The sequence below is a fragment of the Phoxinus phoxinus genome (genome assembly GCF_949152265.1).
Source record: "Phoxinus phoxinus genome assembly, chromosome: 24".
NCBI lineage: Eukaryota > Metazoa > Chordata > Actinopteri > Cypriniformes > Leuciscidae > Phoxinus > Phoxinus phoxinus.
In genome coordinates this window covers 9,726,199-9,738,089 of record NC_136899.1, presented here as the reverse complement: position 1 = coordinate 9,738,089, position 11,891 = coordinate 9,726,199, and the positions used below count along the sequence as shown (strand labels likewise).

The following is an 11,891-nucleotide window of genomic DNA, read 5'->3' as shown; positions in this document are numbered from 1 at the left end:
AAAGAGGCAACATGACAGCCAAGTGATTCAAGAAAACGTGTTTACTTGTACAGTACATCATTTAAAGGTCATGTCATAGGTCAGTAGGCACTATGGTGTCTCATCTCATAGAGGGTGGCAAACGAAATAGTGGTTTATAACAGGGGCATTGTCAGTATTTAAGTGCTATTAACTCTAAGATGCAAATAGCGACAAATGTATAATTTACACTATACACTATGGCTGTTGATGACCCGTAACTTACAGGGTTTACTGAAATTCGATTATTTACTTCTGCCTATTTATCTAACTCACATATTACACAGTATAAAGGGAATATATATATATATATATATATATTAATATGTCAAGCAATAAATTAATTGCTTGTGTTGACATTATATGAAAGAAAAAAAAATCCCCTTAAAGTACATTTTTAATAAAAGACTAAACTACAACAACTTTATTGTTCATATACTGCACAATATTATAAGCAATCAAGTGTAAGAGTTGGGGCAAAAACAAGGAATGTGTCAAAGTGGATGTTTTGTTTACAAATATCACCAGCCCTTGAAAATATTCTCAGGAAAACAACATCATTACTTCAGCTCCTGAGCTAAACTCTCAGGTAAGGCGTTCAATGTTAAACAAAATATAATGTTATTTCTGCATAAAAAATAAAGTTTGAAACACCCTGCATCCCAGAAGGTTTATGCACTGCTTCTGTTAAGAAACAAAAGGGTCCACCCTCCGATCGGGACATCATGCTCAGCAAATGCTTCCCTTTCATCAGAGAGAGCGTTCACAGACTTTTAATGCAGCTCTCTGTGGATCGCCATTAGCAGTGCCACCCTTACAGGAAAGAATCTTCTGATGGCGGCGCGTAAGAAAATCCCAGGAAGGCATCATCAGCTTCCATGACACTAGCATTGATGATTGACTGCCCTGAAGAGAAGCACACCGAGTTTGGCACGGTTTCCTCTGTAAACTCGGGATCAAAGTTTGAGATGTCGTACTGGGATTCCTGCAAGAAAACATTTGAGAGTTGACTGTTTTAATATACTTATGCATAAAAGTTTGAAACTTTAGCAAAATAATTATGTTGTTAAATCTCACCACACTAGGGTTGAATGGGGGAGGAAGCTTTTTCTGTTCAAGGTCATCCCAGTTAATGGCTGAGAAAAATTCATGTTCTTTGACTTCATTCTGTAACAAATAGCATACAAGGTCTTTTTTTGATATTCCAAGATATTTTAAATTCAACATTGCCTGACTGTTTGGTTGCTTTGTTGGCATTTTAACGTCATGTCAGCTTCCTTGGCTATTTTCACGGTGAGTAACAACATTATATGATGTATAGAAATACTATAAAAATGCAATTTCAATTTTGCTTTAAAAAAAAATTAAATGGGGTTCAGGGTTAATTTTTTATTTTTTCCGAAAGTGTTTCATTGCCTGTCTGATTGAATGCCATGTATCAGGAAACTATACTGCAAAAACACTATTGAGAATACTAAAATGTTTGACACAATCATCCACCAGGGGGTGATATATAAGTACTAAATATCTCACAAAGTCATCTCTGAAGCCAAGCCTCCTGGTGTGGTCTTTCTCCAGCAGGGTCTGTAGGATGGACCAGGCAGCTGTGGATGCCCCAGGGCGCATGACAAGCTCCTTGTGAAGAATGTTGTCATACATCTCATGTGTGTCCCTGCTGTAGAACGGAGGCTGTTGGCGTAAAGTTAAAACAAGATTTAAGCTTTACTACCCATGTATTTCAGACAACTAGCCAGATTTATTTTGTACCTTACCAGCCCATAAAGCATTTCATAGAGCACAGATCCCAGACACCACCAGTCCACAGTGTTATCATAGGGTTGTTTCCTAAGTACCTCTGGAGCTAGATACTATCAAAACAACAAAAGAATGCAATTATTGCATTAAAATCGTTGTTATTCTACCCTCCAAAAGCTTAATTTGCAGTTAACAGAGTGCAGCAGCCATGACGCCAGAACCTGGAAGACTTATTCGCTGGTTTCCTCAAGATTTTCCTATGGGTTTTTAGATTTATTAGTAAAATAAGGTCTGTGATAAACATAACTTGACGATATTTGGATGCTTTGCTCTACAACATAAATTACACATGCCCAAATCGAAAAAGCTAATTTTGAAGCGGTTATGTTTATTATAATGTATGTTTCTAATAAGTAACTAGATAATAACATTTGGGGTGCAAGTGTATGTAATTTACGTTGTAGAGCAATATATACATATGTTTACCACAGACCTTATTTTACTCATAAATTGAAAAACCCATTTGGAAAATCTCGAGGGAACCACCGGTGAATTAGTATTTCGTGTTTCGACGTCACTACTACAGCACTCTATTTTCTCTGAAGAAAATGTAACAAGGGTTATTCTAGGCAAGTTTGAGGACCAAACATGTAACAATTTAATAAAAATAATGAAATATTTTTTTTACATGCAACTAATGAAACCATATATTCACTGTAACATATCACAATAACATGTTAAACACTTTTCAAACATAAAATTAAAGACACATGCTATACATTACCGTTCAAAAGTCTTTGGTCTGTAAAAAAAAAATCCCATTTAAATCTTATTTTAAATGTAATTTATTCCTGTGAATTCCAAATTCCAAAGCTGAATTTTCAGCATCATTGATCATGATGATTACATCATTTCTTATTATTAATAATGTTGAAAACAGTTGTGCGGTTAAATATTTTTGTGGAAACCGTGATATATATTTATCAGGATTCTTTGATGAATAGGAAGGTCAAAAGAATAGCACGTATTTAAAATAAAAACTTTTCTAACATTATAAATATAACTTTTTACTAATCAATTAAATATGTCCTTGCTGAATAACAGTTTTAATTTCCTAATTTTAAAAAATCTCACTGACCCCAAATTTTTGAACAGTAGTGTCAGCATTATACATCCATTGTATTTATATTATACAATACCTCAGGTGTCCCACAAAATGTGGTCGTTGTGTCTGCTTGGGAGATGCCCTCTTTACACAGTCCAAAGTCAGTCAAGACTATATGTCCCTTAATAAACAAAAGATGCCAACAGGAACATTTTCAGGAAGCATGTCACCACACAAAAGGCCTATTCTTCACAGAGCCAAAGAATCTAGTCTCTGACTGGAATATTTGGCAGGGCTTTGAAGCCTCACAGTTTCATCAGATTTGACAGGAAATGCACAAATAAAACTAAAACTAATCTCTAGCATTCTTACAAATTAAAAATAAGTCTTCGGTTTCATTGCTATATTTTATTTGGCTGGCCAAAGCTATTCTTCGTACACCTTGTCTCGGAAAATCAAAAGAGTTTGTTATACTTCACAGTGAGGGTAGGTTACTCTGTTTCCCCTGGAACTCTCACAACGTTGATCAGCTATGCTCTGGCAATGATAAAAGTGGGGAAAAAAGAGGGATACTTACTTGAGAGTCCAGCAGGATATTTTCTGGTTTCAAATCCCTGGGAACACAAGAACACTTAACACGTTAGCATTTTGATGTTTTCAGCCAGGAACTATTCAACTGAAAAATGTTACACAGAACATTACACAGAAAAACCATCAACAATGAATTATGGCTATTATAATATGACAAGACAAGCCATTTAATTCATATGAATAGCAATCCCGACACACTCCAAGAATGCAAACTATGCTCTCATAATGGCCATTTCACACGTGAGTGTAATTTCAAATGACTACAGTCAAGTCAGTTCATCTATCACAATTTTTCAAGTATAGTTCCAAGTCACATTATGGAAACAACGGGGAAAACCAGAGGAGGTGTAGAATGTGTCTGTTAAACATTTCTCTGCTCCTGGGAATTCTCACACACTTTAACAGCTAAACATCATCTGAGAACCACCAAACCTGTGTATTTATAGCTTGAGTGATTCTTTAATAAAGCTGCATTTACCTGTAAACAATGTTAAGAGAGTGCAAGTAACCCAGAGCACTTGCCATCTCTGCGATGTAAAACCTCGCTCTGGGTTCAGGAAAGGTCCGCTCTTTTTGCAGGTGAAAGAAAAGCTGTAATGGAAAGAATCAAAAATTGCAATATTCACTTAGTAAATGCAGAAAATAGTCAGGCTACCTATTACATCATGGTGTGTCATGGCTATTTTGTAGCCTGCCTCACAATGCTACTGATTGTTTATGTGATTTTTCATTAGCTGACATTTAAAAATATTCATCAGCCTTACAAAACCTAAAAAACAGGAAGTCAGACCAGTGGTTTAACTAAGCATGTAAATAGGAACCATGCAAAATGCCAATAAAATGACCAATAATTTGCAACAGTCATGCATGGGCTTCATCTCACTTACATGTCACATGGCAATCTCCTACAGTACATTTCCTTGTTAATAAAGTGATAGTTCACCAAAATAATCTGTCATTATTTACTCACACTTATGTCATTCCAAACCCCTATGACTTTTTTCTTTCAATCTGTTGTTTGTATGGACAAGAGAGTTTGAAATGAAATAAGGATGAGTAAGTGATGATAATTTTTGGGTGAACTATCCCTTTAAGATATACAATGACACATGTCACTGTCAGCAATAGCTCTATTTATAACATATTGGTTTAATCTGCCAAACAGTGGCTTTTGAGATGTGATAAGGCAGATGTCAGCCTTGAGTTTCACAACAACAAATAATACTCACTTCTCCACCATTGACAAAATCCAGGACAAAGTATAATTTGTCTGTTGTCTGAAAGGAATAGTGCAGTCCAACCAGGAAGGGGTGTTTAACATTCTTCAGCAACACATTACGCTCAGCCATAATGTGCTTTTGCTGGCGTGAAAAGAATATCAAAGGCATTCATTAATCAAATGTCAAAAAACATAAGAGAGGGAGGATTAATAAAGTTTTGGTTTTAAAACAAAGAAAATCATTACCTCTCTCCTGTTTAAAATGACCTTTTTTTGCAAGACTTTGATGGCGTAACACTTCCCATCCCGCTTCCTCTTTGCAAGAAGAACCTTTGTGTGGGAGAGGACACGGTGGGTTAGCAACAGTTTCACCTTCCAGTACGGACACTCGTGGACAAAAAACAGACAAGCTCTAACTTCATAACTGAGATACTTTCACTTCCTGAATGGAGAGTCCGTGGCTTAGAAACAAACACTATGGCTAACCATACAGCAAACAAAACAGAGAATTTATTAAGGCTCAGTGTCATTCAGAGCTTTCAGTAACTGACACATTAACATGCTACAAACAAGGAATTGACCCAGTTTCTCGCACTACTGTGGCAGTCAATAATTGCACAAAATTTACATCAGAATGTATTATATTTAAAAAGAAAATGTACCTTTCCAAAGCTTCCCTTTCCTATGACTTTAAGAAAGTCAAAGTCAGTAGGCTTTGCTCTATGGAAAAAATATGGAAATTAAGGCTAAAATAAAGACATTTGCATCATTCATTTGTAGGGATGCACCAATATGAAAATTTTGGTCGGTACGATAACCGATAATTCTTTATATTTGAATTAAATCCATAAATCTAAATCCAAATTTTTATCGAATTTTTGACAGTCTGATTACAAAAACAAAAGTCTCACCATTAAAAGCCATGTCCCAAGCACACAATTATAATGATGTTCTAATTATAATTTTATGTAGCCTATATGACTGACTTGTTACACTTAACGGTGTTTTTCCTTTTTGAAGTGATTCAATCATATTTCAAGCAATTCAAAAACATCATGGCGAACAGTGCGCACCTTAAGTGTCTCAGTTGAAGGAAATAATCCATTATTTATCTGCTTTAATATATCGAACCGATAACGAGAACGTTAAAAATTAACGTGTATCGGCTGATACTGATACGGTGGCCGACATATTGTGCATCCCTATTAATTTCCACCATTTTTTGGTACCAAATTTATAAATATTTATCACTATACAAAGTAATAAAGTCTATACAATTAATTTAAACAATTATAAAACACTTACTGTGGGTTTGCAGATGGTCCCAGGTTAATGTTTCTAGAGGTAGAGTTACTCTGTAAGAGATATGACAAAAATACAACTAGGTATGACTCAATTCAAAGTTGTAGAAAAACATGTACTTTTATTTATTTATTATGAATTTATTTGCATATGGACATTACATAAATATAATCTTTGATTTAAAAACTAAAAAAAACAACTAATAAAAGTACATAATAAACAGAGATTGTAGCGCAAGTTATTTCGCATATTAGGTCCCTAGAAAGGATTTAAAAAAGAAGGTAAAAAAAGCTATACATAATTCTATTTTGAACAAAACATTAATTTATAAATAACTATAGCATGTCAAAAATGCTTAATATATAACTACATAACACCCAATGCCTGTGAACACAGCAAGTAAGCGAGACAGCTAGAAAAGTATCGACAGTTTACTCAATACCTTATATATTAAAACATAATATTAGTTCAAATACCAACCTTGTCATCTTCATCCTCTGAGGCATCAGAGAAGTTTTTAGATTTGTCCATCTGCAGAAAGTCTTTGACATCAGGACTGCGCATTTGAAATGAACATTCACATGTTAGAGGTCTGACTGAGGCGATACGAAGCCACAGCTGTGAGGTGAAATATAAGCTAACATCAACAGCTCTCTGTAACAAGAACCGTAACCATGGTGAATTTGACCGAGAATCAAAAAGAAGCATCTTTTATTTGGCACAATTTCACAAGATACAATCAAATCAACCTTGTACTCAAAGTTCAGAGAGATATCAAGTTGTGGCTGGTTTTGGCTTGGTTCCAAATTGTACAAAAATATAGATGCATTGACACCGTGTGTGGTGAAAGAAACGGAAGGAATATTAAAAAACTGGCTGATATACTCACTAGTTGCAGAGCTGTGGATGGGACACAATCTTCTGAATGAACTCATGTAACCCCGCTCTTCTCTGTTTTATAAACTCTAAGAATTACACACACAAAATAGGCACTTCGTAAAAAAAAATATTTTGATAAAAATGTGCATAGCAGTAGTTCTCATCTGGTTTTGTCTGATTTTACACTAATCAAGTAGTGAGCAAACACAATATAACAGATGTTTATCATAAAAAAAGGAAACAAAAATACCAATTATTATGAACTGCATAGGTAAAAAATATAACCATGAAACAGACTGATTAGGATAATGTACAATTTTGGTTTCAAAATGGCTCTTGAATTTTGATTTCATGTTCTTGGTAGCCAATACTTTACTGCACTAAACACTTTGTGGTAGATAAAAACCATGTTTATTCCCATTGCAAGTGAACTCATATTTATCCATGTAGTCTGAATCATTATTTTAATCTAGCATATTTTTGTTCATGGTTTTTGCGGATGTCTAGCAAACTTTTCATCTTGGCATCTGCTTATTTACCTAGTTTCCAGGAAGTGACATGTGAATTTGCACCAAAATAAAGGAGAGCATGATTGCTGAAAAGTGATAATGCCAGCTTTTGATATCATCATGCTGTCCACGACCCAATCAGATCTACGACCCATTTTTGAGAACTTCTCATGACTAAAATCACCTCTGACAGGAAATAACTAATTTATCAGTAACTTATCAAAACCAATGCTGTCCAATGTGAATACAGAGTGAACCCTCAGTGGAGCATGGGAAGCTACCGTAAAAATATGCACCAAATAATTAGACTGTTATTGTCCAGTGAGACAGCAATTATCCAGAGAGAATGAGGGGGGAAGAGAAAGAAAAGCAGAGAAACAATCCTACCAATGGTGAAGAAGCTTTTAGAACATGTGCACAAATTTTGCATGTGCTTCCAATGACCAGATGATTTCTCTATGAAAAAGATCTTGACCACATACTGGCCACATAATTGGTCGCACATGAGTTAAATACAATTGGTACTTGGGTGTGCTTTCTCATTCTGTTATTTATGCACACAACTTTGCTGCCACATTGTCTGAGAGCATAACATGAGATTAAACAAGGACAAAGATTTTATAGGCTCGGGTAGAACGGATTTAGCATGGCTGATTTTCTGTAGGGAACACTGTTGGATAATCAAATTTGTCAAATACACATGATCTCTGTTAAGCTAAATGAAGCAAAGTCACTAACGTATGCGCACGAGATGACAGAATTTTCCTACGGGCTCTGTACAATATGCATTCATTCATGAGAAATCAAGGAAATGTGAAATACCTGGGTCAAAGTTGTCTCCAAATATTCTCTTAGCAGGAATCTTCAAATTCAGAGCAGGAAACAGTTTTTTCAACTGTGGAAAAACACATTATATTTTTAAAAAGCACTATCATTCAAACGCATGGAGTCAGTAACATTTTTTTTTTTACAAATACTTTTGAATTGTAATAATATTTAATAATATTATTGTTTTACTGTATTTTTAACAAATACTATAAACGAAGCCTTTGTGATTATAATAGACTTCTTTAAAAATCGTTTAAAAAAATCTTACTGACCCCAAACTTTTGAACGGGAGTGCATGGTTTGTACAGGACATTAAAAGATTAACGGTTTTAAACCTACAAATCAATTTACTTACACTGTTGTGCAGTTTATCAAACTCTGCATATCTCCGGAACACAAACCACTCATGCCTCCCAACACTGACCATTACTTTGTAAACCTAACGATACAAGGATGAAAACATTCACATATCCGATGCTCTAACATAATATTTCAAAAAGAGTGTGTATTAGAGTATCAGAGGTCATGTGACTCACAGTATAGCGTTTATTCTTGTCTCTCTGTTCATTGTAGCAGGGAATGCTGACATTGGGGCAGCTAGGTTGCTCCTCCATCCTGAGGCCTCTCAGAATCTCACAAGCAACGGCTCACAGGTCCTCAGAACGCTCCCCTGCCTCGTATGCACACCTGATTCGGATGGGAACTCTCCATTTTGGTCCTGCACAGAACATAAAAATAAGCAAGATGTTCGACCACCGTCAAGTGCTCTTTTCAGCAGTGTCCAGCGTCCAGTTTAGCTCCAGAGGGCCTTGCATGACAGGACAGGAAGGCCACTCAGAGTCACTAATCAAGTGTGGCATGAACACAGAGAGGAGCCTCAGTCTGGCCAGCCAAGCGATGAGTCTCCACCTCTCTTTTCCTCGCATTCTTTTATCCTCCCCTCTGATTCTCTCCAACTGGGAGGGAGCAAACGGGGATATTCTTCTTTCATATGCCACTTCCACATACTCCCTCGGTGAAGTGCAACACACCAGTGCTCTCTGGGTGGGCGACATTCCCCTTCCCCTCTGAGGTACTGTATATGAGGTATTTTTAGAAAATGCTGCACTGGACCTACAAGATGCAGATGAAGGCCAGGCAGAGCCTCTGAAGAGCAGCTCAGGAGAGAGTGAATGAGCACTGATAAACATTTCTGTGCACAGGAACACTGACATTCCTAAGTTTATGTTTTTTTTTTTAAATCAGCATTCTCAGCAACAGTTTTAGCTTGATGACAGGTAAAAAAAAAAAAAACACTATAATAACATTTTTAAAAATAACCAAATCTATAAAGTATATGAATATTTAGAAAGAGAGAGACTTATATATATATATAGTACTTTGTATATAATAATAAATAATATATAGTGTATTAATAAGATATAAAAAGCTTTTTATTATATTACAAAAACCTGAATTCAAATAATTAGGCTAACTATGTACCAAAATTCTGTGAGACACTTTAAATGCACCAGCTTCATCAAAATAGACCACCAAAACAAAGGAAAACAGACAATTTTCTAGAATAATAAACATCTTTACGCATATTATAATCATTAAAAAAATAAGCCGTAGAATAAGTAGCCTACTCTTCATCACACTGCGTGACATGAAATACAAACTAACTGTGTCCAGGTGAGATAACAGACTGTAGCTTTTGCAGACACAGTTTACTGTATCGCTGAGATCTGTATTTTCTACATTCATGTGAGCTTGGAGGAATGTCACAGGTTTATTTGCCTACGTGGCCATTGAACTATTTAAGGAATTTGAGGGAGTTTAATGATAATGATCACATGCACATTCATTCAAATGTGTCAGACATATTGGAGCTCTAGTATTGTTTTAAATAAGCAAATAAATGAACTGCCCAGTGCATCTGCCCAGCCCTAATGATTTACCTGCAGTTCTCTTCAACTAAAAACAGTCACCAGGAAGCATAGCATTATTGAAATGTCTGCTCCAGAGTCAGAGCCAAATAACCAAACAGAAACACTTCACCTTGAAACTGAAACTAGAAACTGGTGTCTTTATGCATGACATGAGAAGTGAAAGATCACTGTCAAAAATGCTTATTTCAAATGAACAAAATAAAATCAGGACAAATAATACAACAGCTTCAGGCTCATTATTATGCAATTTCAGGAATGTATTGCCAATTAGTTAATGTCATCACTACATAGGAGGTGTCAAAAGGTGAGTTAATAAACCTGACCTCAAACTATAAAAACTCAAACTCTCAAACAGGTTTGAGCAGCGAAAAGAAAGTGCAAATGAACAGACATAAACTTGCACAGACATGTCACACATTCAAATCTAGATTCATGCCCTGCCAAAATGCATGAGTGCAGGTTTGTACAGCTTTCATCTCAGACTGAGTGTAATCCTACATTATAAAAAAGTTTGTATCTAAAGTAACAGTGCACTGGAATCTATAAATGGGATGTGTCAAAGAAAACAATTAAAAAAAAAACTAAGGACAGTTTAACTTCCAATAAAATTCCTAACGGAAGGCTTGGTGAATATTTCACTTGTTGGTCATATCATTTTTATTTCAATGGTCAACATTACTCCTCAAGAATACTGGATGACACAGACAAACCCACACAGGATTCAGATTCATTTCTCAATGACAAACTATTCATTTGAATGAAATATTACAAAACAAGGGATTGAGCAATGTAGAATTTTTGACTGATACAGATACTGATTTTTATTTATAGTTTCAAATAACTAAACAATTATGACTACAATATAGTAGATGGTACTGAATAACTGATTACTGATTAAGTAAAGAGTGATAATAAAACTGATTATTATTCTCTATTTGTACTAATACAATTATAATAATAATAATAAAAAAAAAAAAACCTGCGGCAACACGACACATTCAAATGACATAACTTAAATGGCCGAAAATAATGACCCTGGCCTGAATTCTTTAATTCATGATGGTCATTTGTTGTAAATAGGAAGATTTTTGTAACTAGATTTTCAGAAGGCTAACGTTAACGTTAGATACAATATTTTGAACTGAAATCAAGCTTCAAAACAAAACCTCGACTGGAAGACATTTGTTTCTGGCAGACAGTGGCTGACATTTGTTTCCTTTTTTGTAGAGCACTGTATTTCTGGCATTTGGCTTGCCTGTTAAATAAATAAATAAAACATTTTATTACGTAATGTACATTGTGTACTATCGCAGAGAATAGACCTGTTACAGCCCAAACTGAACTACAACCACCGACGTACTTCTAGAGTCACTCACGAGCTTCATATTGTTCAAAGAGAGTCAAGACATAACTTGCCTTATTTTCTCACTTTTTCCATCCAACTGACTCCAGTGACGTGTCGGGAGGCAAAGGAAGTCCAACGATTCAAATACCAAACTCGGCGTGTCGGGGTACTAAATACTGACCCAGCTTAACGGAAAGAGTTTGTAGTCTCCTACATTCATCATGTTACCAATGAACCGCCAGTGAAAGAAAGACACATTGACGTTTGTTTCGAAGTTCCGAAACAATCAGTCACGCGACTAAATGCGAGCGAGGAACGAAGAATAATAATGTTGTAAAGGAGCATAAACAACAGCACCATCTAGCGGCAGAACTGCCACGCACACTGTCAATCACATTTTTATATTATG

General features: G+C 35.6%; 1 protein-coding gene across 1 annotated transcript; it reads right to left on the bottom strand.

The window, feature by feature from the left end:
* Positions 1-23: 23 nt before the first annotated feature.
* On the bottom strand, positions 24-11,850 carry sgk3 (serum/glucocorticoid regulated kinase family member 3). The gene is made up of 17 exons (XM_079602561.1): positions 11,554-11,850; positions 8,743-8,924; positions 8,562-8,645; positions 8,201-8,273; positions 6,880-6,955; positions 6,471-6,546; positions 5,994-6,043; positions 5,351-5,408; positions 4,935-5,018; positions 4,699-4,830; positions 3,948-4,060; positions 3,456-3,492; positions 2,973-3,059; positions 1,791-1,886; positions 1,552-1,707; positions 1,096-1,185; positions 24-1,003 (listed from the first exon to the last, which is right to left on the bottom strand). Exons 2-17 carry the CDS (start codon positions 8,818-8,820, stop codon positions 833-835), a joined length of 1,461 nt encoding a protein of 486 aa, XP_079458687.1. The 5' UTR covers positions 8,821-8,924; positions 11,554-11,850; the 3' UTR covers positions 24-832.
* Between the last annotated feature and the right edge of the window lie 41 nt (positions 11,851-11,891).